General features: G+C 48.1%; 1 protein-coding gene across 1 annotated transcript in view; it reads left to right on the forward strand.

Annotated features, from left to right (window-relative positions):
- CFAP77 (cilia and flagella associated protein 77) overlaps window positions 1-16,032 on the forward strand; it is a 134,112-nt gene that overhangs the window by 92,244 nt on the left and 25,836 nt on the right. Inside the window, exon 4 of the mRNA XM_036856062.1 lies at window positions 13,252-13,357. Coding sequence (XP_036711957.1) covers window positions 13,252-13,357 — 106 coding nt within the window. The remainder of the gene's footprint in view (window positions 1-13,251; window positions 13,358-16,032) is intronic.

A 16,032-nucleotide genomic window follows, 5' to 3' on the forward strand; every position in this document is an offset into this window, starting at 1 on the left:
TTCCTTACAACTGCATGTGAATCTCCAGTGACCTGAATAAAAATTTCAATTGCAAAAAAAAAAAAAGAAAGAAAGAAAAAAGGCTTTAGCTGTGGCTTTGGTAGCCTGTGGGCAATGTTAGCCAGAATCACCTATTACGAGAAACAGTGGTGCCACTTTAGGCACAAGCAAAGTGCTCGGTCATGGTCACTAAGGTCACCTGCCCACAGATGGGCCTGCTCGGGAAGCCTCAGGTGGAGCGGAGAAAGGAGGATCCTGGGACCCTGGGGCTCACTGCTCGGTGCCGTCCGAGCACGCATCTGACTTGGAGAAACACCTCCAGCAGATGGAAGAGAAGGTGGGTCTCCTTAGATGGTGCCACTGTCGGGTGTCCCTTGTGGGTTGGGTTCTGATTTAGAGCAGCCCAGAGAAGCCCAGCCCTCCAACCTCTCCCCTCCTCCAAAATCAGACCCCCCAAAGGTCCACAGCGTGTTCTGAACTTCACACCCAACCGAGGACGTGCGGCCCGTCCCGGAGGCCACCATCCACCCCTGAGCCCTCGAGGCTGTGCCGGCGTTGGGACCAGGGACTCTTCCAACCCCCTGGGAGCAGCAGACCGCTGGCACATTAGAGATGGATTTTAATTTTATTTTAACAAAATAGCTGTCTCCACTGGAAGAAGCATCAAGCGCCAAATAAGGACCCGTCTTGAGCGGAATCACGTTGAACAGACCTCCGTGCTGTCATTGATTTTCCAGGAAGAAAAAAATTGCCTCTGGCTACTAAACCGAATTAGTAGTCACTGATGACCAATTATTTTAGCCCGCTGTGAACGGAGAGCCGCACTAAAATCCGGTTTGTCAGACCCAAGGCTCCCTTCTCAAACACCTTTCAACAAATGTGTACCTAATGTCCCTCAGAAGCTTCCTCCAGCTCCCTCTCTTCCGCCAAGTTCTCCAGCTCCACAAAGTTTTAATGAGCAGCCAAGATGAAGGTGGGTTTGCCATGAAAGGGGCCCCCTCTAATCCACAGAGCCCTCCTTGGCAGAGAGGAGCCCATTCTGCAAATCAGAGCTGTCAGCCCTCGCCCCCCCGCCGCACGCACAAAGTGTCAGCCTAATGTTTGCAAATGATAATTTCCATTTCCCTTGCTTGTCCCCAGCTACCTTCATCGGAGATCAACCCCTGGTCTGGGGTTATCAATCGCAAAGCAGCAGAAGATAGATTGGATGGAACTAATTTGAAGTTTCTTGCAGGCCAACCCCGAGTAGGAGCTGTTCTCATTTCATTTTACTCCGCATTTTCCGCTCTATCAGACTGAGTTTTGACACGGTTGTCAGTGGGAACGTTAGGGTGGTGAGGAACTTTTCCGACAGGTTCCTGCCAGGGTATCAGCAAAGAATTTGTCGAAGCCCTCGGCGGTGGCCTCGCCGGCCCAGGTCACTCAGAGCTGCCGTGGGGGTCACTGAGTGCACAGCCTGTTGGGACCTGGCATCTTTAGAGCCGGGGAAGCTGGATGGGGACCCTGGCTCTGTTGCCTGGCCAGTTGCTTGATTGCTCTGCGTGTCAGTTTCCACATCTGAAGGCAGGGATGTTCACCCTCACTTTCAAGGTTATGGAAGCATCAGGGAGACGGCAGTTGGAGTGCTGCCAGCAGGCTTGGTGTAGTAAGTGCTCATTTAAAAATTGGGAGGCATTTTTGAATGGCTCTTATTCTCCGATGTCCATCAGGCGGGTCTAGGGCTGCGAAGCGTGGTGCTCAGAGGGGACTTTCCTTGTTCCACGCCCTTGTTCAATTCACTTGCTCTCTCCTCTGAGTTCCAATGGTCGCGTCTACACTGACAATTAGTCCTCTGCTCTGCAGGGGGGCAGGGCTGCAGGATGGATACGCTCAAGGGCTTCCCAGGCAAATGCAATATGTCACCCAATGGCTGTGTGGTCTTGGGCAAGACAGTGAACTTTTCTGGGCCTCAGATTTTTCATCTGTGGAAAGAGGGTATTATTATCTGTCTCTAGGTTAGTGTCCTCAGGATACAGGGAGCAGGCAGAAGTGTGAGCTGTGATGATTATCGGTGTTTCTGCTGCATGCCCTGTGAGCCCAGGGTGCAGAGAGCACGTCCCCGTGAGCATGTCCCCACATCTCATAAAACCTGGCCCATCACGGGGAGCTGGTTATTGCTCCTGGGTGGGCCAGATGGATGGATGGACAAATGAGTAAGTGAGCACAGAGTTGAGATCCCATTCACAAGACGTGTAGCTCCTCTGCTGTGTCTTTCCTCCCCCTGGAGTGGCCTTGGATCCTCAAATCCTGTTCCCTTCCTTTCTGCTAATTTACGCCACCACCGCCAGCAACAGTTCCAAAGTGTGGCTGTCATCACGCCCTCCCCCCTTGCTCAGGAACCATCCATGGCTCCCTAGTACCTTCGTGAAGACCTTCCTCTGTGATGACTCCTGCCTGGGCTATTTTGACCTCAATCTGTCTTCTTAGTTCTTTCTTTTAAAACAACTTTATTGAGGTATAATTTATAGATAATGAAATGGTCCATGTAAAAATTTTTTTTAATAAATATATTTATTTTATTTATTTATTTTTGGCTGCGTTAGGTCTTCGTTGCTGCGCGTGGGCTTTCTCTAGTTGCGGCGAGCGGGGGCTACTCTTCGTTGCGGTGCGCGGGCTTCTCACTGCGGTGGCTTCTCTTGTTGCAGAGCACGGGCTCCAGGTGCGTGGGCTTCAGTAGTTGTGGCGTGTGGGCTCAGTAGTTGTGGCACACGGGCTTAGTTGCTCCGCGGCACGTGGGATGTGCCCACACTAGGGCTCGAACCTGTGTCCCCTGCATTGGCAGGCGGATTCTTAACCACTGTGCCACCAGGGAAGTCCCGGTCCATGTAAAATTTGATGAGTCTTGACAAATTTATACACCTGGGTATCCATTGAAGAACTCTTGTCTAGCCTTCTCTGCTGCACAACTCCCCTAATTCATCTTTGGGAAGGCGCCACTGCCCCTGCATCACCTGTCCTGACTGTGCCCTTTGTTTCCGGGGGGGTGGGTGGGTTGCGGGGTGAGGAATTGCGCCCGGTGCTCCTTTCGGGATCCAGGATCCTCTCTGACACACCTGCTTCAACAACTGAGCCCCCATGATGGAGAGAGGAATCAAGCAGTCCATGGCTTGACCTCAGTGCCTGGACCCTTTCTGCAGGACTCAGGGCCACCCCTGCCCCATCACTGGGCTCCCCAAGGAAAAGCTCGTTTCTGCCAAAGACCCTCTCTTGGGCGTTGCAGTTGAGGAGGTCAGTTTCCTCAGGAAAGGGGTCTTTAAAGGTTTCCGGGGCCACTCAGCATTTTTACAAAGCGCAGACTGTCCAGGCCGGGCTGCACGGTGAACAGTCCAGCCACAATCCCGGTCCCATGGAGCTCAGAGCCTAATGGGAAAGGCAGACACTGAATTGATCAGTTGATCACTGTAAATATTTTAAAAAATACCTTCCCAAGTGCAAAGAGCAGCCGGGAAGGCGAAGTCGACGGAGCTAAGGGAGGTCTCAGGGAGGGACCGCAGGATGGGGAGGGGGCATCTCCTTTAGGCCAACACCCGAAGCATGGGACGGAGTGACCGGGGAAGCTGAGGAGGCTCCTGGGAGGACACGGGTGCAAAGACGGCACCCCAAAGCCAGGGCCTTTGAAAATTGTGCTGGCACCCCAGGGGCAAGGAGAAGCCACCAGTGGGCGTTGAGGAAGACAGCATCGGATTGGCACCGTTGAAAAGGCCTCAGTTCCTATATGGAGGGGAGGGTCCGGTGAGGGAGAACAGTGTCTGGGAAGGTCTGGGGTCCTACATGACAGTAGCCAGACCCCCGGGTTTGGTCTCTGTCTGAGTTGGTTAGCTGGCAGCCCCTTGAGCCCTTTTGGAAATGAATTCACATTCTCTTGGCTGCAGACAGTGTCACCTGAGGGGTGGGGGTGGGGGTCCAGGCTGGGCTACTGAGTGTGCTGTGTGACCCTGGGCCAGCCGTTTGACCTCTCTGGGCTTCAGCCTCCCCACTCCCACTTTTCCCATCTCATTTAGTGAGGATAAATAATTCAGATCTTCTGAGTGAACCCCCTCCAGCTCCTCCAAAGAAAGCTGCAGGTCAGACGGCTGTAATTGTGACCACAGGGGCTTTCAGCCTGTGGCAAAACTCATTCATTTTAGGGTGGAAAAAAATACCTTTTTTTTATTATAAAGAACTACATTTTCTTGAAAAAAAAAAACAAACAATAAAAAAACCCTGGACATGTTTTAAGGTAGCAGCAAAAACTAGTTGCAGAAGAAAACAAGAAAAATGGCTCCTAAGGATGCAAGGGTCTTTAGGACCCCCGAAGGGTTGAGTGTACGGAAAATGCTGAAATTCCCCAGCTTGGGCCAGTGGGGCCCAGAAGGCCTGGCCACCCTCGGCTGCTTGTGGTGAAGAGGACGAAAAACAAAGAGCCCGGCCAGTTCTGCTGTGAGGTCGGCAGAGCTGTGCGAGGGGGGGTGGCGCGGGGGGTGGAGGGGGTGAGCTGGCATCCTGACACTCATTCAGACCCAGATCCACCACCACCACCACTGACGGTGGCCCTGGCCGGGTCATGTGACCTCTCAGGTGTGGGTTTCTTGTTTTGCTCTATTTGCTGCGAAAGAGTCACATAAAACCAGTAAGTAGACTGGAGGGGGCGGGGCCCCTCACCCCACCTACCGTGTCTGCCCCCCTCCCCCCAGCACCATCCTCTGAGGGCTTCACTCCGGTCATTTTTCCATCCTTCACACCTGTGTCCATGCACTTACGCAGGCGTGGCTGTTTCTCCCCACCTTCCTTTTTTTCATACTTGACCTACGTCTTGAAGATGTTTCTGGGTTCTTACACATATGGCCGCTTCATTCTTTCTGGTAGCTATATAATATTTCCTGATAAACGTGAACAAGTGGGAGGGGCGGGGGGATCGGGAACGTGAGTGTCCTTGCCTTGTTCAAACCTGCTCTGAGGCTCTCAGCTGCTTTCCCAGCCCCTTTCCCGGGTGAAGCCTCAGGCATCCACGGCTTCCCTGCTCACTTCCAGTTACAAAAGGCCATCTGTGTGCACTAGTTAATATGTCCAGTCTAGTGTAATCATCAAAAGTTCCAGCTTCACCGGGGGGACAGTTCCTTTCCTTCCTACCTTGGAAGCTCTGTGGGAAGGGGCACGGGGGGAGTTGCTCCCTGGGGTCCTTCCCTCAGCTCCCACACCCCTCGGCTCGAGGGTGGGTGGAGGGCATTACGATAGGCCCTTCCGATATTAGTACGTTGCCCAGTGTGATCTGGTAATATTTCACTTAGTATTTTTTCATTTGCTCTTCTTTTTTTTATAAATTTATTTTTATTTTTGGCTGCGTTGGGTCTCTGTTGCTGCACGCAGGCTTTCTTTCTCTAGTTGCAGTGAGCGGGGGCTACTCTTTGTTGTGGTGCACGGGCTTCTCATTGCGGTGGCTTCTCTTGTTGCAGAGCACGGGCTCTAGGCACGCGGGCTTCAGTAGTTGTGGCACGCAGGCTCGGTAGTTGTGGTGCACGGGCTCGGTAGTTGTGGCACACGGACTTTGTTGCTCCGCGGCATGTGGGATCTTCCCAGACCAGGGCTTGAACCCATGTCTCCTGCATTGGCAGACAGATTCTTAACCACTGCGCCACCAGGGAAGCCCTTCATTTGCTCTTCTAAGTGAGACTGACCGAGACATTCTCCTTATCTCAGTTTGGGATCATAACATGATGTGGGAAGCTTATTTTTCTTTTTTTTTTTTTAACTTTTTATTTTGTATTGGAGTGTAGTTGATTAACAATGTTGTGATAGTTTCAGGTGTACAGCAAAGTGATTCAGTTATACATGTAACTATTCTTTTTCAAATCCTTTTCTCATTTCGGTTGTTACATAATATTGAGCAGAGTTCCCTATGCTATACAGTAGGTCCTTGTTGGTTATCTATTTTAAGTGGGAAGCTTTTTTACAAAAAGTTCTGGAAAGTCCTGGAATACTGTTTTCAGCAAGGTTGGGAGGGTGCATGTGTGAACATACCCGAGCCTGGTACCTGTGGCTCTATTAACATTTTTTTTTTAATTTATTTATTTATTTTATTTATTTTTGGCTGTGTTGGGTCTTTGTTTCTGTGCGAGGGCTTTCTCTAGTTGTGGCAAGCGGGGGCCACTCTTCATCGCGGTGCGTGGGCCTTTCACTGTCGCAGCCTCTCTTGTTGCGGGGCACAGGCTCCAGACGCGCAGGCTCAGTAGTTCTGGCTCATGGGCTTAGTTGCTCCGCGGCATGTGGGATCCTCCCAGACTAGGGCTCGAACCCGCGTCCCCTGCATTGGCAGGCAGATTCTCAACCACTGTGCCACCAGGGAAGCCCTCTATTAACATTTTGCATAAGCACTTCAGTCAACTTTGATCGTTTATATTTTCCTGGACAAATCACCCATTTTGTTTTGGTTTCACATTATTAGCATAAAGTTATACCTAATACTCTCTTATGATTAAAAGAAACATCTTACCTGCTCTCAAGGGCAGCTCCACGTTTCGTGGGACCGGGAGCTTATTCACGTTTGGGGGTTCCCTTTAAGAAAAACAAGTTCAAAATCATGAATACAAATTTAGGCATAAAACGGAATACTTAAGTAGAATGAGAAAAGAAATCAGAACAAATTAAAATTTTAAATTAGCTGACAAATATCATAAACCACAAAATCCAGAAAAATAACACATTTTAAAAAGATTAATTGCCTGTCACACCCCATATTCATTTTTTCCCTACATTTTTTGGCTCCATACTCTTTGATCACCTCTTTGTATGACAGTAATTTTGTAATATTTTTTCTATAAAGTAGAAAGACAGTTTAGGCTTTCCTCTAGCATGCTTGATTGCATTTTGAAAAAATATTTTACTTTGAAATAATTACAGATTCACAGGAAGTTGTAAAAATAGTACAGAGAGATCCTGTTTACTCTTCACCCATTATTCCCAATGATAAAATCTTACATAACTATAGTGCAGTATCAAAACTGAAAGATTGACGTTGGTACAATACACAGACTATATTCAGATTTCACCAGTTGTTTTTTGTTATGTTTTGTTTTGTTTTTGGTAGCGCCACGTGGCTTGAGGGATCTTAGTTCCCTGACCAGGGACTGAACCCGTGCCTTGGGCAGTGAAAGTGCTGAGTCCTAACCACTGGACCGCTAGGAAATTCCCCAGATTTCACCAGTTTTACGTGCACTCCTTTGTGTATTTAGTTCCCACGCATTTTATCACGTGTATATTTGTGTAACAATCATGATACAGAACTGTTCTATCACCTCAAAGACCCCCCCATCCCATACACTCACATAGTGACCCTTCTCCCTATTCCCTGGAACATTCCAAGAATGGTATATACATGGAATCATACAGTATGTGACCTTGTGAAACTGGTCTTTTTCACTCAGCATAATGGTCTTGACATCATCCAAGTCTTGGCTGTATCAATAGTCCATTCCTTTTTACTATTGAATAGTATTCCATAGTACGGATGGACCATAGTTTAACTACTCACCCATTGAAAGACATTTTGGCTGTTCCCACTTTGGAAATATTACAAATATTCCAGCTACGAATATTGGTGTATAGGTGTCTGTGTAGACATAAGTTCCCATGTCTCTGGAATAAATAAATGCCCAGGAGTGCAATTGCTGGGCCCATGTGGTAGGTGTATGTTTGGTTTTCTAGGAAACTGACAAACCATTTTCCAGAGCAGCTACACCATTTTACACTCCCACCAGCAATGTATAAGAGGTTTAGTTTCTCTGCATCCTTACTCTGGCATTGTCACTAGGTATTTCTTATTTTAGCTGTGCTAAGAGGTGTGTAGTGACATGACACTATGCTCTTAATTTTCATTTCTCCAGTGGCGAGGGATGTTGACTATTTTTTCATGTACTTATTTGCCATCCATATACCTTCTTTGATGAAATGTCTCTTCATGTTTTGCCCCTTTTCTAATACAATTGTTTGTTTGTTTGTGTTTATTTCTTTTACTGTTGAGCTTTGAGGGTTCTTTACATAGTCTAGATAGGAGTTCTTTGCCAGATACATGGTTTGCAAATATTTCCTCCTAGTCATGGTTTATCTTTTCATCTTCTCAAGAGACTCTTTCACAGAGCAAGAGTCCTTAATTTCCAGGAAGTTCAATTTATCTTTTTTTTTTTTCTCTCCTTGATCATGCTTTTGGTGTCAAGTCTAGGAACTCATCACCTAGCCTAGCCCTAGGTCCCAGAGATTTTCTCCTATGTTTTCTTCTAAAAGTTTCACAGTTTTACATTTAAATCTATGCTCCATTTTGAGTTAATTCTTTTATAAAGTATGAGACTTGGGTCAAGAGGTTTTTGTTTGTTTTTGGTTTTGTCCATGATGTCCAATTGTTCCAGCACCATTTGTTGAAAAGGCTATCCTTCCTCTCCACTGGATTACAATTTCCATCAATTTACTCTCTTAAATTTCTTACAACTCATATATAGCCTGATTTATAATACCCTGAATTATGAAAAGTGTATTTCCTAAAATTTTGCCTGATCTTTCTTTCTCTGGCTCCTTCCCTCCCTCTCTTCCTCTCTGTTTCAACAAAGCATAATTACTGAGCGCAGCACCATGCCAGTTCACATCACACAGAAACCATGCCTGCTGGCATTGGTATTCAATGACCAAGACCAGTTATAAACCCATGACAAATGAACAAGAGAGCTTCTGCTTATGAGGGCACCTGGCAAGGGCCGTTTGAGGATGGACTGGTCAGGGAAAAGCCCTCTGAGGAGGTGACCAAACAGCTGAGACCTGAAGGCAAAGGAGGTGCTGAGTGTCAGGGAGGAGTTTGTGGGAGGGAAGGGCTTTGCCGGCCGTAGCTCGGCATCTAGGTTAAGTCTAAGAAATGGGAGGCTGTCAAGGGCATTTTAAGCAAGGGATGATGTGATACAATTTACGTCCTGGGTTTTCCCCACGTCAGACAAGCCTCTCCACCTTTTTATCTGATTTAATGAGCCTGAGCAGAAATGGGCAAAACGTGCTGGACCTCCGTCAGCCAGGCAGGGCTAGGCTGTTGTAACTTCCAAGGTTTGTCAGCTCTTCTCCTGCTCTGAGCGCCACCCGCCCCTGACCCCGCCCGCCTCTTCCCAGTAATAAGAACCGCTGGCTGGAGCAGGACACAAAGATGGTCAGCGAGGCTGCAGTAGGGCTGCGAGGGTGGGTTCGCGGTGATGTGGGCAGTGGGGGCTGCTGGGAAAATAGCTTTTCTGTTGTGAATGGCCTCTTGGGGTAGATCTTGCAAGATTACGCATCTCGTGTCATTAGAAAGCATGGCTATAAATTAGGCTGCTCAGAAGCATGGGGCGTGTAATAATTAAGTAATAAAAGTCACCACAGGGGTAAAGGAACAGGAAAACAAAGAGCCACTGTTTGTAGATGCACTGCAGGCTGCCCTGTAAAGAGACCTCTGAGCTCAAGTGGCATTTCAAAGCCACTGAAGCTCCACTCAAACGGAGTCCTGGGTCAGTCTAGTCCCAAAGAGGTCCCCATGGAAGGGAGGTGAACTGTCCTGGGTGCGCAGACAGGGCGGGAGAACGGGAGGGGGCTGGAAGGAGGATGTTTAGGGTCCAGTCCAGCTCTTTGTGGCTGGCTCTGGAGCCACAAAATCCAACCCTTGGACCGGCCCAGCAGGCAGTGGAGGACAATAGGGAAGGGAGAGGACTTGGGCTAAATGACACTTGATACTCAGCTCAAGCCAATTGTTGCCATGTAGGAATGCAGACCCACTTGGCCAGAATGTATACATCTTCAAGACAATCTGGAAAGCTGGGTTTCTTTAACGTAAAATTTCCCAGTTTTTAAGTGTTGACAACAATTTCAAAGACTTTAAAGACCACCGTGCAGACTGTATAAAACACAAAGCCAGAAGCCCCAGGTTTGCAGTCTCGGGTCCTTACTGTATGGGCTTTGGGAGTAACCTCACTGCTCAGTCCCTCGTTCTCTCGTCTGTGAAATAAGGTCACAGGGGAAGAACAGAGGCTCTGAACTTTTCTGGGGGCATTTGCACCTTTGAAAATGTGATGAAAGCTGTGGGCCCTCTCCGCAGACACGGTGTCTGTACACTCCTGTTCAGAGATGGTGGTCTGCGACTCTGTGGGACTTCCGGGGGGTAAGAGCCCCAGGCCTGGATGATTGATGAGGCCTTAAGCCCTGAAGGGTGGGTCCTGGGCACAGCCTCTCCAGACACCCCAGACCCTTCGAACCAGAACATGCCTCGAACAAGATCCCCCCGTGACCCACGCTCACGTGACGGTCTGCAAAACGCTGCTGGAAGGCTCCTTCTGCTGTAAAAGACCCGGTGATGTCTGGTTTCAGGAACTTGTCTGGAGAGCATGCGTCTGCACCGCAGTTTCTCTTGGTGTTTCCCAAAGTGTGGGCTGAGGAACCGCCATGTGTTCATTTCCTGGGGCCGCTGTAACAAATGACCACAAACCTGGCGGCTTCAAACAACAGAAATGTATTTTTCTTGCATCTGGCCGTTCTGGGGACCAGAAGTCTGAAACTGAGGTGCTGGCAGGGCGGTGCTCCCTCCAGAGGCTCTAGTGGAGAATCTTGCCTGGACTCTTCCAACTTGCGGGGGCCCCAGGCGTTCTCTGGCTTTTCTCTGCCTCTGTCTTCGCCTCACCCTCTCCTCTTCCCAGTATCTCCGATTCTGTGTATATTTTATGAGGACACTTGTCATTAGATTGAAGGCCTACCCCCCAAAGCGATTTACATACTGTTAATCCCATCTCGAGATCCTTAACTTGACTACATCTGCAAAAGCCCCTTTTCCAAATAAAGTCATATTCACAGGTTCCGGAAGTTAAGATGGAAACATTTGTGAGGGCACCATTCAACCCACTCAACCTGTATCAGAACTACTTCCTATATTTGCTAAAAATATTCTTTCTTGGGCCTCACCCCCAGGCTTCCTGGATCAGAACTTCTGGGGAGGGGGCCCCGGTGATTTTTATGCATAGTAAAATGTGAGACCCTCTGGTCCAGAAATATGAGGAGGCAGTCACCTTGGACCTGAGCTGAGTGATGGAGGAGGTGATAAAGACCATTTGTGATCACAAGGAAGATGAGAAAGAAGTGAGCAGGGAAAACAATGAGCTTTATTCCCTGGATTTTTCCTCTTTGTCTTTTTACTTCCTATTATGAAAAATTTCAAACATGCACAAAAGTGTAGCAAATAGGATAATACACAGCCATGATCAACCCTCATCACACAGCTTCAACCACTCTCAATTTATTCTGTCACTCTTGTTTCATTTTTTTACTTTGTTATTTTATTTTACTGTGCTTTATTTTTTGCTGGAGGTTTTTTTTAAAGCAAATTCTAAACTACACAGAATTTTACCCCCAAACCCTTCAGTAGGTATTTCTAACATTAAGACATAAAGCAACCACAATATCATTATCACACTCAACACAATTAGCACTATTTCCTCATGGCTTCTGAAACTCAGCTAGTGTTCACTTTTCCCTCAAAAAATACCTTTCCTCTGTTGGTTTGTTTGAACCAGGATCTGAACAAAGTCCACATGTTGCCTTTGGTTGATGTATTTCTTAAGCCACTTTTGATCGATATCACTTCCTCATCCTCCCCTTTCTTCAATGTCCTTTGTTGAAGTGACTGAGTCATTTGTCCTGTAGAATGTCCCACACTCCAGATGTGGCAAACAGCATCCTCATGGTGGTGTTTACCATGCTCCTTTTCCCCCTGCATTTCCTGTAAATCATGGTAGTTGGGCTGAGAGCTGTGTGTCCAAAACGGCACACTAGTCCTCATGGCTATTGAGCACTTGGCATGTGGCTGGTGGCACTAAGGAACTGAATTTTCCATTTTATTTAAACTAATTTAAATTCAAATTTTCAAACAACCTTTTAAATACCCCATTCCTATCTTTAATCACATGTTGACATGATAATATTTTGGATATATTGGGTTAATAAAATACATTAGTAAAATTAATTCCACCTGTTTCTTTTTACTCTTTTTAACATGGCTACTAGAAGAATTTTAGTTACATGGCGGCCCACATAATATCTCTATTTGACAGTTCTGGTCTAGAAGTTTGATTACCTTTGGGCTCACTTTGGGGTTTGTTTCCCCCAAAGTATTTGGTGGGTGGTGCTACATACCTCCTATTAATCACTCCCAGCCCCACATCTGTCACTTTCAGTGATGGTAAGATTGATCACTTGGGTAAATTTTATGTTATGCATATTTATCACAACAATAAAAACAAATTGATCCTTTGGTTCAGCTGCTGTAGCCTGACCCATCCATTGCAAAGTTCCCCATCAGCCTTCCACCTAATCATTGATTATTACCTAAATCCATTATTTCATTAGGCGTTGCAAAGTAATGATTCTCTTCCCCCAATTCTGTCCTTCCTCCTGCATTTTATTAGCTTTGGTTCTTCTATAAAGAACTTTTCCTCATCACCTATTAGGTTCCCTTGAGAGGGTCTCACACACAGTGCTGCCCCACTGCTCTGGGACCTTAGGATGCATATGATAAAAGTACCCACTTTACAGTGCTGTGAGGAGTGGGGCATGCAAAATGCTCTACACAGGGTAAGTTCTCCTTGGCTGGAGACCCTTGTCAAAGAGAACTAGAGCGGAGGCTAAAGGCAGTAAAGACGGATTTTATTCAGTACTATTGCAAAGGGGAAAGTGACCTCACTCAATTCTGAATACAACACAAGTGGGGATTTATAGCCGAGGAGCAGAGTGGATGGAAAATTACTATGAGGAGACTTCAAGGGTAGGGAGATTCTTACTAAACTGACTTAATAGGGCTCTTGGTAAAGGCAGGCCAAGGTGATCAGATATCAAGGGTGGGGGGATTGACTTAGCAGGGTTCTTTGCTAAGGCTGACTTAATCCGGCCAAAGATAGGTCCCAAGAACGAGGCCTAATCAAAAAGAGGGCTCTGAGAAGCCTGCCTAAAATCTGGTCAAGGAGAGAGTCTGTCACCATGCCAGGCCCAGCACTTGGTTGGTGGACAGTAAATGTTTGTTGAACAACTCACACGAGGCAGTGTTTCTTCCACGGCTGCAGAAGGGCCAGAGAGAGACTCTCACAGCCTTGGGGAGAACACTTTGCCCTGTAGCCCTGATGGTCAGGTGGGCAGCCTCTGGGGAGGGGGGGCCTTCCCCGACCTCAAGCCCATCTGACTTCTTCCCCACAGGCCTTCCACCCCCTTCTTTGATCTGCTGCAGCATCGGTACCAGCAGCTATGGGTGCAGGAACAAAAGGCCAACCAGAAAGCCATTAAACTGGAGAAAAAGCATAAGGTAAATGCAGTGCTCACTCCAGAGTGGATGACTGATGGGGTGGGAGGGAAGAGAAGGGAGGGGCTGGGAGAGGCAAAGCCAAAGCTCAAAAGGATGCCGCCTGCGCATGTTTATTGCTGGGGTGTGGGCAGGGCTGGGGAAACAAGTTGCTTGTTGCTTTGCTGAAAGGGTCTCGGTGATGGTCAGGTTCAACCCCGACTTAAGCCCTGCCGGCATCACCAGTAAACTGGCCCTGTGTGCCTCTGGGGCAGGATCGGGACCCCATCTCCCGATTCCCGTCTGGGGATGGTCCCACCAAACTCCGCGTGACCCCACACATCTGGAAACCAGATTGTCCACGGATCTGACCTGGCCCGGACAGAAATGTGCCCCGGTCTATCTATAAAGAAAAGGTTAGGAGGGCAAAGTCCAAAGAGAAAACCCACTTCTGGGAGGGTTCCATAAAGAACACATTTTATGAAACGTTAGGATACATTTTGTTTCAAGTGGGTGACTAAGCCCCATGCTAACCGCTCCACGTACATCACACACATCATCTTATTTGCGCTGGATGCAAGCCTGTGAGCTGGGTGTCGCCCTAGTTCCCAGGCATGGAAATCGGGGCCCAGAGTGGTGGTGCCCACACTGGGAAATTTGAGCTGAGGACAGAATGACACTCAAGCACCAGCAATTGTTAATAGTGTGCGTTGTGAGATTTTTACCTGGAAAAATATCTTTAGCTGTGAATTTGCATTGTCACTTGCATTTGAAGATACTAAACGTGGTACTCCCTTTAAAATAGTCTGAGAGGGCTTCCCTGGTGGCACAGGGGTTAAGAATCCGCCTGCCAATGCAGGGGACATGGGTTCGAGCCCTGGTTCGGGAAGATCCCACATGTCGCGGAGCAACTAAGCCTGTTCGCCACAACTACTGAGCCTGTGCTCTAGAGCCTACGAGCCACAACAACTGAGCCCGCGTGCCACAACTACTGAGCCCACAGGCCTAGAGCCCGTGCTCCGCAACAAGAGAAGCCACCGCAATGAGAAGCCCGCGCACCGCAGCGAAGAGTAGCCCCCGCTCACCGCAACTGGTGAAAGCCCGCGTGCAGCAACGAAGACCCAACGCAGCCAAAAATAAATAAATAAATTTATTTTAAAAAGTTTAAAAAGTAAAAAAGTGTTTAAAAAAAAATAGTCTGAGGTTTGGACTTTTGGAGCACTCAGGTTGGTCTCTTCTCCAGTAGATCCGGATCAATCACGGTAAAATCAGAATTGCTTTATGCTCACAGAGTGCTGTATAGATTTCATTAGAAGCACAGCTTTAGTGTCTTTGGTTGTTGCAACGATCTCACCAATGCCGTCCCTCCTCCAGACTCCGTGCAGAGAACTGGATCCAGCACGCACCCTGTGTTCATGCCTTTTGTCCTCCCGGACACCCCATGAGGTCCGAGTGTCATCAGAGCATTCAGTTTGTTTCATTTTCAGATGGAGGAACTCAGTCTCAGAGAGGTTAAGTGACTGGCCAAAGGTCCCAGCCAAGTCAGGACCCAGGTGTGTCCCGCCCCAAAGTCCAGGCTTTTCCTGATGGTGAGGTCCCACTCTTGCTGATTACGGGAAAGCTTAGGATTCAGCAACGGTGCCTGTGATGTTCTAGGGACAAACTGGGGAGTGGAAAAGTCTTATCAGGGATCCCGGCACCCTTGGGACCGGCCAGGAAAAGCTGCTGGGTGGAGGGGCCCAGGGCTCCCCAGGCGCAGCCAGGAGCCAAGGCCCCTCCTGGCTGTTGTCAGCGGCAGGTGGAGTCCGAGACAACCACTCATTTAGGAGCAGAGCGTTGTAATAATACTTTAAAGCAGCCCATGACTAGCTTATTTGTTAATGGCTCCAGAAGGAGTCAGCTCACTATGGTAACGACCAGTTTCCGAGGGAGCGTTGCCGTTACACGCTGCTGCTTTATAGCTCCAATCCAGAGTCCTGTTTTTAATTAGCAGCTATTTCACGACAGCTCAGAGTGTCACAGGTCCTCGGAATCCCGAGCCTCCGAAGACACGTCTTCTGAGTCTAGAGACAATCTCACAGCCAGTGCCCCTCCGTTTTCAGCAGAGCACCCCTTAAGCAGCCACTGGCTGGGGACTGGTGCCAGCCTGGGGGTGTGTGAATTTGAGTGAGTCACTGCTTTGCTGGGGTCTCAGTGACCTCACTGGGCCAAAAAGGGGGTCAGATTAAATGGGGGCCTGCAGAGCTGGGCCCAGCACATAGTGGGCACTCAGAAAATATTTGTGCAAACCATCCCCCGAGTTCTCTTCCTGTTCCATGATTCTCTGTGACTATCAAACGGCTACAAACACCCAGACCCACCAATGGCTGAGGTTCTGATAAACAATTTACTAGGGTTGATAAGACCTTTGATTTACAAGGTCAAATTGCCCCCATCTTAGGAGAAGCTTGTCTCTTCAGCATCTCAGGATGTCCTGGATTTTGGAAGATGATGACCTCAAATGAAATTTTTGGAAACAGCTTCCATTTAGTGAGCAATCATCTTGGACCAGACACTCTGCTCAAAGCTAACAACTCCGCAAATCCTACAAGCACCTGTTTGTTAGGCATCGGTACCCCCATTGCCTGCAGAGGAAACTGAGGTTTGGAAAGGTGACAAGACTTGCCTTCATCCCTCCAATTCTGAAGGCCAGCTCATTA

The sequence above is a fragment of the Balaenoptera musculus genome, chromosome 6, assembly GCF_009873245.2.
Source record: "Balaenoptera musculus isolate JJ_BM4_2016_0621 chromosome 6, mBalMus1.pri.v3, whole genome shotgun sequence".
Classification (NCBI taxonomy): domain Eukaryota; kingdom Metazoa; phylum Chordata; class Mammalia; order Artiodactyla; family Balaenopteridae; genus Balaenoptera; species Balaenoptera musculus.